The 16932-nt window shown below is 46.0% G+C and overlaps 1 protein-coding gene across 1 annotated transcript in view; it reads right to left on the reverse strand.

Annotated features, from left to right (window-relative positions):
- LOC138488297 (multidrug and toxin extrusion protein 2-like) overlaps positions 1 to 16932 on the reverse strand; it is a 624530-nt gene that overhangs the window by 40709 nt on the left and 566889 nt on the right. Inside the window, exons 13-15 of the mRNA XM_069615180.1 lie at positions 16501 to 16570; positions 14508 to 14640; positions 5363 to 5457 (exon numbers count right to left, since the gene is read on the reverse strand). Coding sequence (XP_069471281.1) covers positions 5363 to 5457; positions 14508 to 14640; positions 16501 to 16570 — 298 coding nt within the window. The remainder of the gene's footprint in view (positions 1 to 5362; positions 5458 to 14507; positions 14641 to 16500; positions 16571 to 16932) is intronic.

A 16932-nucleotide genomic window follows, 5' to 3' on the forward strand; every position in this document is an offset into this window, starting at 1 on the left:
ATCTGATCCGCACAGGGCACCCTGTAGGGCGGAAGGCGACTGGCTGATTGGGTGAAGTTCGATACTGGAGGCTCTTGGCTGACCATCAGATGTAAATATATAGCATCTGCTCGGCAAAATGGGTGACAAATCTGTTTGTATACTGGGGATCTGTTAGATGAAAAAAGATTGGTTATGGTGGATTACCTGTGACAAGGTCACAGAGGACACCGCACAAGGTATTGAAGGTGGTGAGATTTCACAGGACAAGGTTGCGGAAGGGAGCGTTGTAAACCCACTTCCGCGGTACAATAAAAAGAGAAGGTTACCTAACCAGGTGATGAGAAGATAGCTGTATTGTATTTGTGTTGTATTCATTTGTGTAGTGATTGCTGGCACCAGCCGTACTTTATAAGATGGTTTCATTTTGTGAATTCGGGTAGATGCTGTGACGTATAAGGTGTAATGCTTGGGGGGGGGCGTAGAAGTGTTGGAATTAAATGGAAATATTGGTGGGAGGAGAGCATGAAGGAGTGGTGAATAGGGAGTAAGCAGAACTGAAATAGAGGTTTGGTAATTATAATTAATTATATTTATAATTGGTAAGTATAAATTGTGACATGCAATTATGGGAGACACTTCCCTTAGACATTTATGCAAATCATTACCTTGGTACAAAGACAAAATTGCCAAGTACCACGCCCAGTGAGTGGAGAGCACTTCGGGCAAGATTTGTATCCCTTGGCTGCCGGCAGCCACTATATCAGATTTCAGGCATGATATCAGCACTGCAACACATGACAACATATTTGAATGCTGCATACAAAGGGCAGAAGTTAGAAAAACGATTAGCCATTCTAGAACTGTGCAACATGTATGGAGAAGAGACGGAAGAGCCACACGCGAGAGTGGATGCTCAATCAGCATGAAGGGGAGGGCACAGGGCCCTCGGCTCTTCCTCCTCCTCCAATCCATCTCCCGAAACACAGGGACTTTATCCATTAAAATAAATAAAAGCAGCATCAGGGTACACTAACCACACATATGCGCCTCCCCGTCTACAGCAGTGAATATGTTATGAATGGAATAAAAATGAATACACATAAATAAACAAAATTCAGTGTCCACGTGCGAGGAACAGAGTGAATGCTGGGAGTTACAGGCAAAAAGAGAAAGCGAAGTCAGAGAGAGACAGGTGAAGAAAGAAGAAGAGAAAAGAACAAGAGAAAAGAAAACAAGAGCAAAGAGAATGGGGGAAGAGAGAATGGGAGAGGAGATATGAAGAAGAGAAGGAAAAGGAAAAGAAACAGGAAGCAGACAGAGAGGAGAGAAAACAAGAAGAGAAAAAAAAGAGAAAGGCAAGGAGAGAAGGAAAGGAAAAGAGAGGAAGGAAGAGATAAGGAAAGACAATTAGAAATAGAAAGAAGCAAGGAAGGGAGCCAACAAGAGATAGGTGAGATTATCAAGGGATGAATGGTCCAGGATAAAGATAGAGACAAAACACAGGAATTGAGAGAAAGACAAAGATATTGGGAAAGACGTAGCAAGGAAGTGGATGAGATACTTAAAAAGCATACTCTTCCAGACGAAGATGAGGGAGAACCCATGCAAAGGAGGATTGGGAATGTGTAGAGTCAGAAGGGATGGGGCAAGCAACATAGCAAAGACAAGAGAAGAGCCTCCACAAGGCAAGGGAAGGAGCGTAGTGGAAGAGTTAATGAGTGGGACAAACATAATCCCCCTTAGGAGACTAGATTTGGAGGACAGGGAGGACAATGAAAGCGATGAGACAATGGGCCTCATTACACCTGTGGCGGCCATGGTATGAACGGTGCCGGTAAGGGACTGGCACCGTTCATACTGGGCCGCCACATTACGAGTTCTGCAGCAGGTCCCACTCTGAACGCCTGGCCAGACCAGACGTGCAGTGCGGGACCCGCTAGCGGAACAGATGCTAACAACAGGCCCATCATTAACGGGCCCGTTGTTAGCATCCTCCCCATTCCCATTGAGCCCTATGGGGGCTAAAATGGGAATGGGGACATACCGGGTCCGGGTCCCGTGAAAGGGATTTACCGGGCCCTCCAAGGTCAGAATGGCCTGGTAAGTACCCTTTGCGGGACCCGGACCCGGAGCCAAGTTTGGGGGTAGCCATGCAGCTAAAAACGGCATGGCTACCTCCAAACTCGTAATGAGGCCCAATGTGTATAAAAGAGGAAGACGAAGAAAATGTGGAGGACACCGAGGTGGAACTATCTGGGGAGTCAGGGAAGCTGCTGGGATAGCAACAAAACTGCAGCAGAGAATGGGAAAGGTTGGGGAGACTGGATTTTGCAACATATACATGGTGGCTGCATGCAGAGGGAGATAAGCCTGGGAGAATGCTTGTATGGCTGTGCAGGCAAGAGGAACCAAGGGACATGATTAGTGACATTGCTGATGAAAACAGAGAAGTTAGGACCCAGTGTGGGATCAATGAGGTGTTCTCAAGATTTAACAAATCCCTATACTCTAAATGCAAAACAGAAGAGGACAGGAACATTGACAAAGCCTTAGCCCAAATTAATCTACCAAGGCTAGAGGTGGATCAGGTAGACATGCTGGATGCACCTCTGTCGCTGGAGGAGATAAGCAAAGTCATAAGAGAACTTCTGACTGCCAAGGCCCCAGGGTCAGAGGGACTCCCGGGGGAGTTCTATAAGGCATATGCAGAAATACTAGTGCCCAGACTGCTGGCATTCTTCGCAGAGGCGTATGACTTGGGGGTGTTACCTACTAGCTTGAGGGAGGCTATTATAGTACCCATCCTGAAGCCGAGAAAAACCCCATTGTTCTGCAGGTTGTATAGGCCTCTCTCAATGATGAACCAGGACTGTAAAATCAGCGGTGCTGACAAATAGACTCAAGAATGCAATTGGGAGCCTGGTCGACATGGACCAGACGGGATATGTTTCCTGGTGTACCACAACATGGAATTTGTAGAGATTACATCATGTCTTAGATAGTACTAACCAATGGGCGAAGGATTGTGGGGTGGCCTCATTAGATGCAGTTAAGGCCTTTGACTTGGTCCGTTGGGACTGACTGTTAGCAACCCTAGAGAGATTTGGGATCAGCAAGGCCTTTTTGAAGTGAGTGGGTGAAACTGATTTGCACTACACCCACGGCATGGGTATGGACAGGTAAACAAGTCTCTGCTACATGGAAGGTACAGAGGGGTACCAGGCAGGGCTGCCCATTGCCACCGAATCTGTATATCCTAGCATAGGAACCTTTAGCCACGTTCCTCAGGAAGGAATGTACAGAAGCTGGGATTAACATAGACGGCGAGGTACACTTGGGTCTCTCTGTACGCCAATGACATGCTGTTGTACATGAAACAACCGGATGATAACCTACCACACTTACTGGATGTTGGCACGTTCTCAGGCAGTAAGGTGAACCAGTCGAAATCCTGCTTGTTCCCACTTGCAGGGCTCAAAGGCCTCATCGAGGAGCAACTACCGCACCTGGGCCTCCAATGGGCGAGGGACACTTTTTGTTATCTGGGTATCAATGTATGGCATGACCACACGCATAGGGAAAACACGCTGAAGGCTCTGGAGGGCGTAGCTAACTCAATGAGGTTCTGGAAAGAAAACATCTCCTGAGGGTACCTGGCAGAGCAGCCCTCCTGAAGATGGTAGTACTCCTCCGCCTGTTGTATTATTTTATTAATATACCCTATAATATACCGGTAGCTTTCTTCCACAAACTAGATACTATGGTCAAGAAATTTGTGAGGGAGGGAGGAATAGAGTCACGTTGTGCACACTGCAGAGGGACTATGCTGAGGGTGGGATGAAGGTACCCCATTTTGAGTGCTATTACCTGGCAGGACAGCTGTAATTTGTTGTGAACTGGCTGGGAGATGAGCCCTCGCAGGACACCGGGTTGCTGCAACCGATGCTAGGAGGTTACTCCCTAAAGGAAATATTGTGGGTGACAGAACTTGCTGGAGTAAGAACCTCCGGGCTGTTGAAACCTGGTAAAGACATATAGTGCAGGGCCTGGAAGCACCTAGGAGTGTCTGATCCCTCTTCTGTGCATGTTTCCCTCGTGGGGGTTACTGGAGAATAGCAGGGAGTGGTGCGACAGCACAGGAGGTAATGCAAAAGTAAAGGGGTAGCTACAGTGGGGGACTTAGTACAATAAGGAAAAATATTGGATTTCCAGATCTTGATTAACGTACATGGCATACACGAGGGCCAGTTCTTATTATACATAGGTATGGTAAGAAGAATTGGGCAGAGATGGTTGGGCCCACAAGTAGAGGTGCAGATCAATGCGACACTATATATCATATATGATGTGTCAGAAGGGGGACATATGGTCTCCAGATTGGACGAGTCCTTCTTGGGTAACATTGCCACACGATAGTTGAAGGTGCGTGGGAACTGGGAGGCAGACATGGGGAGAACCTTCACAGATGATGATTGGAAGAAGGTGCTGTTGTAAGCCAAACAAGTCTTGAGGAACGCAAGATTCAAGCTAACCCAACTGTATGTCACACACAGGGCGTACATGACCCCACACAGACTATCTATATGGCGGGTTGGACAATCATGCTTGCCCGAGATGCGCGCAGGTAGGGGCGGACATGATGCACATGTTTTGGGCATGCCCGGTGATCGGAAAATGTTGTCCAGAGGTGGCTGTGAGAGTGAAAAGAGGAGGTATTCATATGCAGGCATGGCCATCTGAGTATTGCTTGCCTGGTCTGTTCTCGCGAGGTGGAAGACATGAAGCACACCTTTCCAAAATGAAGGACTTGATCTGTATTCTGGTAAAACGCACAATAGCGATGGCGTGGAAAAGGACGGAAGGTCCCAAACTCTAGGCTTGGTGGGAGGACCTGAAAAGGTGATCACTAGCAGAGACCGCAGTATGGTATAGAGCGTTGAGGCGGGGGATGCATGAAAGGAGCGAGGGAGTCGAAGGTTGGATCGCATTGACACAGTCCATGTTCGCTCATGACAGAGAGGTAACAGGATGAGATTTGGGTTTGGGGGGAGTTCGGAGGGGAGGCATTCACTCAAGGGGTTAGTTATGGAGCGCATGAATGATTCAATGGAGATGGACGAGGATATAGGGTATAGTTGGGCTTGGATGGGAGGTGGACAAAGAGAAGGACTGTGAACAGTTTACCTGCAGTTTGCACTTCTATTTGTCTACAGGATTGTAAGGAAATGGTGAAACCTATCTTTGTGTTGGTTTGTTTGTAAGTCAAGCACAATAAAAACTGTTTTTAAAAAACAAACCTATTCGAGACATGTAGGGCTGTGATGTAACGCAACTCTTTGGCAGTGTAAAAGCATGTTAAATATTACATCCAAGGGTTTACCTCTTCTGTTAGGTTCTTCCAGTTGACTCTTAATACATACACAGTAAGGGAGATCGCTGGAATGGCAGCGCAGATTGTCATTGCGGCCCACAGACCTGAAGAAAAGGGAACAGTCATTAGTGGACAGCCAGTCCCTATGCAGTTAAGAGCAAAATCCTAAAGGATGCTTGGCTCTCTTTCATGATAAAGCATCACAAATGTGGTATGTAGCCTTGCTCGCAATGCATACACAGTTCAGGTGCTCATTATTACAACCCTGCACCCAATGCATGCACCGTTCAGATGCCTATTATTACATCACACATTATTACAACCATGCACCCACGCCATAAACAGATCAGATGCAGATTGTTACAACCCTGCACCCAATGCAACTGCGGTTCAGGTGCTTATTATTACTTCCCACTACCCCTCAAGCACTCCATTGTGCACCCTCTCCTTGAAAAGCCTTCTGCCGACCCTTCCTGTCCAGCTAACTACCGTCCTATCTCCATAACCCCCTTCCTGGGCAAACTCTTCCCAACTGATCCACCACACTGAATCTGTTGGTTGCCTCCATGACCATCAGTCTGACTTCAGAGCTTCGAGAGGCATGGAAACTCTCTCCTGAACACCCGTGATGACTTGCTCTCTGATCTCAATTCCAACTCTCCTTCCATTCTCATCCTTCTTGATTTTTCCTCTGACTTTGGCACAGTCAATCATGCCACCCTTAATAATCAGCTCCATGACACCCTCAACATCATGGACCTGGCACTGGACTAGTTGACCTCCTTCCACTCTGACCGACCTTCCCAGGCTCAACTGGGCCCTTTTCTCTCCTTCACCTAACTCTCCACCTGCAGCATCCCTCAGGACTCTATCCTTTCGTCGTGGCTCTTCTACATTCACAGTGCCCCTCTAGCCCACTTGATCTCCACCTTCTCTCCTCACTTCCAGTGTTATGCAGATGATACACAGTTCTCCTTCAAGCTTCCCTCCATTTCCTTCTCTTCCTCCCCTCTCATTCCTGACTGCTGACTGCTATTTAGGCATGGTGCGCTGCTAGCGATCTCTGCCTTAACGCCGGTAAGACAGAGAGCTTTATCATTGGACCCCTTCTCCCTCCTAATTTCTGGTTACTCTCCATGGGTACCCGCCCTCAACCTCTTGTGAGGCTAAAATCCTTGCACGATCTTCGACTCCTCTCTTTCCTTCTCTCCTCACATTGCGGCCCACTTTCAGCTGCAACTCCTCAGAGGCATTCTACCTTTCCTCACCTTCCCACATGTCTCCAGAGCTCTGGTCCTGTCTAGGCTGGACTACTGCAACAGCCTCTTCCTCAATCTGCCTTTATCCTCCCTTTGCCCCCTTCAACTAAACCAAAATAGGACTGCAAGACTTATCCTTGGTCTCAAGCCCAGGCGCTGCATCACTCCAGCCCTAAAGTCTCTCCACTGGCTCCTGGTGGCTGCAGGGATCAGGTTCAAGACCCTCTGCATCATCCACAAGGGGTTATGGGGCCGGGGACCCTGCTACGTCCAACTCTATCTCCCTAAATACCTCCCAGCTAGAGCCCTTCGGTCTTCCAGCTCTATTTATCAGCAAACCAGACACTTCTGTAAACAGAGAGTGGGTGTAGGTCTCTCTCTACCACAGGTGCCTCCCTCTGGAATGGTCTCTCTGCCTCTCTCACACTTGAGCCGGATCTCCTGAAGTTCTGGAAGCTTTTCAAGACCCTCCTTTTGTCCTTCCCTCTCCCCCTCCCGTGCTAATGCCCCCCTCTGCCTCTTTGACTGGCTGTCTGGTCCTTCAGTGTCCTACAGGGCACCAGGTCCTCCTCCCTAGTCCTCCCCTGTAGCCTTGTCTCCCTGATCCCTCCACCCCCAATAACCTGCACTTGCGCATCTGGGCCCCCTTTCCCTGACCAGCCTGGCTGGGTGTGCCTCCCTTCGATCCCAGCACACCCCGTCCTCGCACTTAGCAAATGGTCCTCACCCCCTGCCTCTCTGCATCTCCTGGCACTTGCCCTGCTGGCCTCCCCTTGGCACTTGGGCCCTCCTCTTCCCCTCCTCCTCCCCCCTGCATTCGTTTGCCTCCCCCTCTCTTCCCTCCCACTTTAGCATTACCCAGCCTCCCCGACCGGCTTGCGCCCCCCTCCCCACTCCCCTGCACTTCTTGTTAATGTTGCACGATCCGAATGACACAAGGCCTAGTAGGACCTTTATTGTTATTTTTCTTCTCTGCCCCCCCCCCCCTGTATTGTTGTGGCACCTTGAAACACCATTTGCTGTATAGGGGCTTTATAAATGTCGAATAAAATAAATAAAAATACAATAAAATAAATCCCTGCACCGAATGCATGCACAGGTCTGATGTCTATTATTACATCACTGCATACAATGCATCCACAGTTCAGGTGCTCATTATTACAGCCATGCACCCACTCCATACACAAGTCAGATGCCGATTGTTACAACCCTGCACTCAATGCATCCGCAGTTCTGATGTCCATTACTACAGACATTACCCAAATGCATGCACAGGGCAGATGTCTATTATTACATTCCTGCATCCAATCCATCCACAGTTCAGGGGCTCATTATTACAGTTTTGTACCCAATGGATGCCCATTATTACAACGATGCACCCACTCACACAGGTCAGATGACGATTGTTACAACCCTGCACCCAATGCATCTGCTGATTAGGTGTTCATTATTACATCCCTGCACCCAATGCATCCACTGTTAAGATGCCCATTGTTACAGCCGTGCACCCAATGCATGTATGGGTCAGGTGATCATTATTACAGTAGTGCACCCAATGCATTACTTCATCCGTGCACCCAGTTCATACACAGGTCAGATGCTAGTTATTAAAATCCTGCACCCAATGCATCTGCAGTTCAGGTGCACATTAGTCCCCCCTTGTAACCAATGCATGCACAGGTCAGATGCCTATTATTAAATCCCTGCACCCAATGCATCTGCAGTTCTAGTGCTCATTATTACAGCATTGCACCCAATGCATCTGCTGTTCAGATGCCCATTATTATTGCAATGTACCCAATCCAGACACAGATGCCGATTATTACATCCCTGCACCCAATGCATTTGCAGTTCTAGTGCTCAGGATAACAGCAGTGCACCCAATACATCCAGAGTTCAGATGCTGATTATTACAGCTATGCACCCACTCCATACACAGGTCAGATGCCATCTGTTAAAACCCTGCACCCAATGCATCTGCAGTTCAGGTGCTCATGATTATATCCCTGCAACCAATGCATGCACAGGTCAGATGCCAATTGTTACAGCCCTGCACCCAATGCAACTGCAGTTCTGATGCTCATTATTACATCCCTGCACCCATTGCATCTGCAGTTCCAATGCTCATTATTACAGCCGTGCACCCAATGCATTCCCAGTTCAAATGCTCATTATGAAAACGATCTCCATTCTATTTTTAGAAAGATAATCACAAGATTAGAGTTCAAAGCTAAATCCTAATTACATAATCACACAAATCTCTTTACAGGACACCTGAAATCAAATCAGAACCATAAGGCAGGTCATACATGTAACATAGCATAACGACTAGCTGCTTCTAATGCTGTACACTCAGTGTTAAAAAATGATTTTTAGCCCGTTGGGTAGGCCCTAGGGTAACAAAGGTAATATGCAGACAACTCAAAACACAATCTAACAAAATTAATCTATTCATGTATTTATTTGGAATGTGCATGTCGCCTAATTCAGAGACAGTCATTTCATGGCACCTGGGTTTAGGGTGGTTGGGTGGGAGGAGAATTTGTATAAAAGTAATGGTGGACCTTAGAGGAGTGATGGTGAGAAGTTGCAGAAAGAGGGCATACAATATTTGTTCACAGTAGTGTTGCCACATGTCAGGTTATACAAGTGCAAATGACAAAACTGTGTTCCATTACAGGGAACATGCTCCCTTAATATATGTGGAAGTGCATGTTTAACGCCAAACTGGAGGTAAATACAAGAGGTGCTGATATAATGAGAATACACAATATATCACGACCAGTATCAGGCCACTGCTTGAGTCTTTAGCCGTTCAGTCCATTTCTTGTGGCCCGTCACCATTCTCCGGGAAGTTGGAAGCCAGTTCCAGAGTTTTGGGCCTTGGCATGGAAGAGGTCCTTCCTCTATGTCAGTGTCCCTTGATTGTGGTGATGTGAGATGCTATGCTGGTTGATGATCTCAAGGTCGCAGTTGGGCAATGGTTATGGAGCGCTTGATGAGGGTACACTGGTCCATGCCCCAGAAGGCTACTAGAACTAGTCGTAAGGTTTCGGAATCTAAAGTGTTTCAATGAAAGAGGTGTAAGTGTGGAAAAGATAGGAAGTGTGAGGGAGCCTTCTGTAAAGGTAGAGAAATGAGGACCAGTAGCAAAAGGGACAGGATGGATGCTAATGTGTAGCCATGGTAACAAGCTGTGTGACTGCGGACATATTTATAGACAAAGCCAACAAAAAACAAAAAACAAACACAGATGTCAGCAAGGAGGAGTGAGTTGTGTAGAGATTTTGCAAAATAAAGGGAATGGCTGAGCTCAGAAGAGGCTGGCAGCGAGTGTAGAAATAGGAGGGAATCTAATATACTGAAAGGTCCATGGCTCATTAATGACCCCTTTATTTCATATTGCTTAATCTCGGATGGTATCCGGTTAGCAAGCATTCCCATTGTTGACAAATAAGGGAGCGGATGCATTGGGAAAAACCGGATTTGCTCAGAGCTGTACACATTGGTTGAGTAGGAAAATCTGGATCAGAACTCAGATCTTTCCTTTGCTTAGTTAAGGCATGGATCCAAGGCAAGGAGGAGTGAGTTGTGTAGAGATTTTGCAAAATAAAGGGAATGGCTGAGCTCAGAAGAGGCTGGCAGCGAGTGTAGAAATAGGAGGGAATCTAATATACTGAAAGGTCCATGGCTCATTAATGACCCCTTTATTTCATATTGCTTAATCTCGGATGGTATCCGGTTAGCAAGCATTCCCATTGTTGACAAATAAGGGAGCGGATGCATTGGGAAAAACCGGATTTGCTCAGAGCTGTACACATTGGTTGAGTAGGAAAATCTGGATCAGAACTCAGATCTTTCCTTTGCTTAGTTAAGGCATGGATCCAGTGCTCATGGTCCATCCAGCCATCACTCAGGGTTTTTTTTGGGGAGGGAATGTTCTTGGAGCAGAGGTCTTCAGGTAGTTCAACTACACCAGGATTTCAGGATAACCACTGGCTTTGTGGAGAACTCCCACTTAGGTTCAGAGTATTCAAATGTATTCAGTTTGGCTACCCTGAAAACCTGGGTGGATTTGGCTCTTGAAGATGGGACCGGGAATCCTTGCACTTAAAGGGACAGGATCCTTCAGGCCACCAAAGGAAAATGGATGCCATGATTACATGCAGATGATGTCAGAAGAAAGGGGAACAGGGAAAACACATAAGGAAGGGCAAAAAACACCCAGATTAGAGATAGGGAAAAAACATTTCATGACTTAAAGAGTTTGTGTAAATGTAGAAAATAAAAAGCTCGTTTGAAAACCTTCTGCCTAAAAGGGGGGGAGGAGCTGAAGCAAGATAGTGTGGAAGGTGCAATCAAGAGGATTGGTTTCAAATTGCGAAAAGAAGATGGCTGCCGGACATCAGACGTACATGGTGAGGCGAAGAAATGCCTCACCATGTACAGTGCGAAAGGAGAGATTGGAGAGGCGACTAGCTAAAGGGAAAGAGGCCCTTGCAGCAAGCAAAGACTTATCGACATTAGATGTAGACACACAGATCTCAATGCTTTTATTTTTACTGGGCATTAGTTCAAAGATTAGACCATAAGCCAACCTGAGCCGCACGTACCACATTCATGGTATTTATTTCTGCAGTCATTAATGGCACAGCGCAACCTCCTATGATGTCTGGGTGCTGCACATTTTGACAAGTAATACATTTACAAATATAACAGTTCATATAAACAAATAAAGGATTCACATGATTCTGGGTGGGTGGTGTAATCCATTGTAATCAATGGGGCAACATGGAAGAGCATGCAAGCTCAGAGTCGTAGACTTTAGGGGTGTGTGGTTAATAAATGACTGCACAGGATGCTAAAGAGCAACAAGACCATGAGCCTCATTACGAGGTTGTCGGTAACTCGCCAGTCCTTCTGGCGGGTTGACGCCAACCCCGTAGCACTGTTACTGCCGCCTGATCTCCCGGTGCCACAGGGATATCACAAGTGGCAGTAATAATGGTTAATCCCCATTGAAATGGGGACACAGAAGCACTGGTGCTTCCGTGACAGCCATGCCAGTAGGGGCCTGAACTCCCGGCAGGTCAGGCCTGCTGGGGGATCCGTGGCCCCTTCTGGCATCGTTGTAGTATGTCGGTCCGGAAAGGGTGGCGGTAGGTTGCTACCGACACCCTTATTTCCGGACCGCCATACTTGTAATGAGGGCCCATGTCTACCAATGGTAAGCAGATAGATGCGTTGGATGGGAGCTCATTGGCTGCATTTCACACTGGTTTACCTTCATTGGGGGGATGAACATAGTTAACCTCAATCTGATAGAAAAAGCGTGGCGTGGTGGTTCCAAACCAAGCCTAGCCATATGTTTGATAAGATCTCCACTCGCTGAATAATGTCATAAAGGGGTTCTGAGCTTGTAATACTGCTGCTAAGTTGCCTTTCTATTACCAATTGATGGGTCCTTCATATGAGATCTGCCAGGGAATTTGGATAATTTGGATTTTAAGGTGGGGCTCAGGAGGCGATTTTTTAGTGTAACAGTTGTGCAATGCCAGGATTAACTGGGTTTCCTCCTTCCAAAGAATCATCCCAAAACCTAGGCCGCAATGAGCGGCTGCACTTAAATTCTTGGTGATTCTACCATATCATTGGCAGGACCAAGTGCTTGAGGGGGCGGGATTCAGAATGGGGATGGGGTACACCCCAGAGGCGTTGCTAGGGGGCTATAGACCCTGGTCTTTTGGTTGTAGCCCCGGATAGAATCTCCGGAGCTACAACCAAAAGTCTAGCTATCCCGCAGTCTTGACAGTTCCAACATTAGCGTAGCCCCGGGTCTTTTCCAGACCTAGCAACACCCCTGGTTCACCCTGCTACAGGATGAAGGGGCGGATGGGGATTTCCGAAACAAGGAAGGAGGCCCATCCCAAGGGTGAAGGCATTGAAGGGGGAGATGTTGTGGTTGCACATTATAAGCACACAGAAAGGCCAAATTGTATGTGCCTTTTGATGGATTGCTGCATAAGGAATAGTAGTCCAATTTTCTGAGGCACTGGGCCTAGTTAGATATACTTTATTAACGAGGATTATTTTAGGGTTTTCCAAGAATAAGATAAGGGATGGTGCTCAGCGTAGCACAAGTCTGAGCCTGTTCCCAGGTTACAGGCCACTCCCAAGAAGGATAGACTTGAAGGTTGAGGCTGAATCTAGAGACAATGCCATGTGGAGAGTTAATATTATCATTATTTTGGAAGAACGGAGCTGGAGGCAGGAGTGGCTCAGTGCCTAGTATAGCCTTATAGACGGAGGGAGGGGTTCAAGGCTCAGGTCACGGGTACACGCGGGTGGACAGAGTCCCCTGCACTTTTTTCAGAGGGTGGCCTGAGTTCCCCCCCAGCTAAAATGAGAAACATTGATTGTCTTCTTTGAATTTATGAAATAATGCCAACCTCGAGGCTCAAACCACTGGTTTTAGGTTTGCAGGGCAAACACTTCACCACTGCACTATATAACCTGATGAAAAATAACAAAAAACTAAAGGTGATATGTCACATTTCGGTACTGCATGTTCTAGGGGAAACATTGGGACTAGTTCTTGGAGTTTAAAACATGCAGACCTTGAAAGGTTTTCAAAAACACTGCTAGAAGAAAATATCCTCTATTGATTTTGTGCGTGCGTTGATTTTATGAAAGGCAAATGTAATTTGTGCCATGCAATTTTGGTGGCTATGCAAAGCCAATTCAATGAATTGTGCATATTTCACCTTGATATGCTAATTCCTGGTGGCGTCACCTCCCATTGCGTTTGTTAATGAGTCCCCCCACTTCATTTTTAGGACTTGAACATTGGAGGGGTTGTTATCACAGGATAATGACCCAGCAACAAGTTATAGCTCGAGACGAAGCCAAAGGCCATAGGTTGGGGGAGGGTCGTTATCCCCAGCGATAATGACCCCTCCCGAGGTTGAAAGGCTATTAGCAGCACATTGTGGTAGTAGCAATACATGTTTTGGAGTTTTCGTGGTGAAGTTCAAAATGGTGCTTCAAGAATGAGTAAAGTAAATAAACAGAGTTGGTAAAATAAATGTGGTTTTATTTTGTAGTATTTAAATAGCATGGTCGCCTTCATAGGGTAATCATTTTAATTGCAACTTGGTTGAACTGCAACAAGTTTAGCATGACCATGCATTAGGTGTCATGTAAAAGTAAATTGGTTTCTCTATAAGAAAGTGAAATCATTTTCCTATGCTTTACCTTTCTCTTTTGTGTGTTAATTAGCATGATGCAGCTAAAAAAGGTCATCTCAGAGAGGAATTGTCTTGCTGAAACATAATCTTGCCTGCATGTTGCATTGTTGTTTCCCTGTCTGCTTCTGAAGACAGAATGTTTTTTAAGACAGTCAATACCAATAGTTATTGACTGCACTCTAAGCCTTCTGATTGGCTGAGAAGAAGTCAATAACGATTTCCATTTGCTAATGTTGTTAATAAGTGAGAGGCAGCTTTTCAGAGTCATCAGGTACACCTCACACTTTGCAATGACTCTGATCAGAAAATCTCATGGCATCACCACATTTGTTAAGACCAAGCCTATTTGAACACACCATACCGAGGTACGAACTGCGGCCGAAATGTAATATTTCTTGGAACAAATATACCGGAACACCTGAAGCTTTTGGACCACGCAGCCCCACCATGAGCTCACGTAATCATTCTATAGGAAAAGCTGGGAATGTGATATTGATTATGCGAAAACATAGTCATCAAGCACATAAAAAAATGAATCAAAAGGATCCAATCCTCATCCCTCCTGAAAGCTATGCAGTGGCTTGCGGGCAACATCTACATTATGTAAAAAACAAACAAATAAATAAATAATAGTACATGAATAAATACCTATCACTCCAAGTTTGGCTACGAACATGAGCGATCCCATTAGTGGCACTCCAACCACATAGTAACCAATGGCGTATGTTATGGCGCCAATCTTTTGTTTCCCTATCCCTTTAAGGATTCCATTTGCTGTGCACTGTGGGGAAAGAAAAGTGACAAGAATAAGACGCTTATATTTCATAAATCTGCTGAAGCACCAGCTGATTTAGCAACACAACAACGAGGGTTCAGATGACTGCAACAGTAGCAAATGAGGGAATATACCACCCACCTCCAATGTCCGCTTGAGTTGTAGTCTCAAACAGATTAATAACCATTCTGGACACAGAACGCTCCGGTGTAGGGTGGCAATAGGTCCCGAGACAACAAAGACCCATTTCCACAGTCATAGGTTTTTCTTTTCGAATATATTATATTCTGGTACTTTAGTGCCACTGATTCAATTGAAGTGAACCCAGATTTCAATTCCCAGAATGCGTTTATCAAAGGGAAATCACAACCCAAAACATGGTGTTCAGGTGTCATGGGGTATACATGTCAATTCCTCCTAGTTTGGAGAACAACTTGTTTATGTTTAGCTTACAAAGAAGGTATTTCATCCATATTTCTTTCTTCTAAAATGACAGTCAATGTTTTCTTTTTATTACAGGCGTACATGGAGCCACATGGTCACCCCAGGAACTAGTCCAATTAATGTCAAGTTTGATGGACATATTTCCTCTTACACTACGGGCTAGGTCTTGGATTGGTTTTCATGTTTCATGCCAGGGAGACTTGGTTCATCCAGGTGGGATCTTTCCGCTCCGCCCTCTACCTGTAATGTGCAGCATGCTCCAAGGGACAATCCGGACCCCCAATTTATTTGGTATCTGTGCAGAGGGGGATGTGGTTCTGGTCTTCAGGTTCTCTGATATCCTCACTGGCAAAGTCCACCACCTCGGGGACTGCGACTGTGCTGTTGGGGATTAGATGCTGTTGCGCCTTTTTAAAAATCAGTCTTAAATTGAATGCATCCTTCTTTCTTCTTTTAAATCTCAATCATCCTTTAGTGGGCACTGGCTGGCGCCCCTTTCTTCTCTGACATTTACTGAACTATGGGTTCTTCCGCTAAATCTCTTGGGATTAGGATTGATTTGTCTCTCAATCTTCATGGTCACATGCCTCCTATTGGTAAACCCGGTTACTTGTACCTTCATCTTTGAATAAGGTAAAACCATTTTGTGCTTCTTCTGGTTTATGTACCACTGTACAAGCCTTGGTCTTATCCATGCTTGGCGGTGGAAATGCTACTAACTCTGGCTGTCACATTTCTTCTCTTGAACCTCTAAACTTGCTCTTCAACTCATCACTGGGCCATGTAAATGGTTCCATGTCTTAGAATCGTGGCAAAAATGGCAGTGAATACAAAATTTCGCTGCAAAAATGCAGTGGTTTTGCCGCCACAATCATGTAAAGGATGCGGGGGACACCCCCCCAACCCCCAGACCCATCATACCATTTAACGGGTGCGTGGGACACCCCTGCAACACCCGGACCGATTATACCATTTAAGGGGAGTGGGGGACACCCCCGCAACCCCGGCTCCCCTTAAATGGTATAATGGGGTACACCTTTACTGGGTCAAACCACAGCATTTTTGCTGCGATTTTGTTTACCAGCGACATTTTTGTCGGAATATTATTAGCTGATACCCTGTAAATCTGAGCATCATTCCTGCCCAACTACACTGGATCCCTCTGCGATTCAGAATTGACTTTACACTTTGCTGCAATACCTATCTTTTGCATTCCATTATCATTTCTTTGTTCATCAAACACAACACGTACATTATGCATTGTTTCACCTTAAAGTCCCCTTTTCAGTTTGACTGCGATGTATGAAATTAATACTTTCAGATGAAATGATGGCCTATTAAAATATTAAAAGGCAGCAGCATGGTCATGAGCGGCATTAGCATGTGAATCGGAAACATAGATTTACGAGTGGCAATACTTACAGCAATCGACTCAAATAAATGGAAGGCTGAATACACCAGCAGCGCGTGGGCAGCTAGTTCTATGATTTCTCTGTTAAAGGAAGAAAAAGAGCAATTACAAACCTTGGTATTACCTTGCAGTGTATTTTAGGCACATAAGGAGTTGGCTGTCTAGGGTGTGCCCAAAGTTTTAAGTCATGTTTATCTCCGTTTATGTAACAGGAGTGACTTGCTCATCCGTTTCCTCACAATAACGTGATGATATGATATGGTATTTATAACACGCTTAACACCCACAGGTTTCTCAGAGCAGACCCGGGGATCGAACCTGGGTTGCTCCGTGTCATTTTGCTTCTAAGGCAAGCACCTTACCACTGAGCTATCCTCCTGAGACTCCTGATGTTTTAAGATACCCTACAGGGCAGTGAGAAACCATTGCTCTGTAGAGCTGCT

Source organism: Ambystoma mexicanum, chromosome 9, assembly GCF_040938575.1.
Source record: "Ambystoma mexicanum isolate Mex_15411 chromosome 9, UKY_AmexF1_1, whole genome shotgun sequence".
NCBI classification, from domain to species: domain Eukaryota; kingdom Metazoa; phylum Chordata; class Amphibia; order Caudata; family Ambystomatidae; genus Ambystoma; species Ambystoma mexicanum.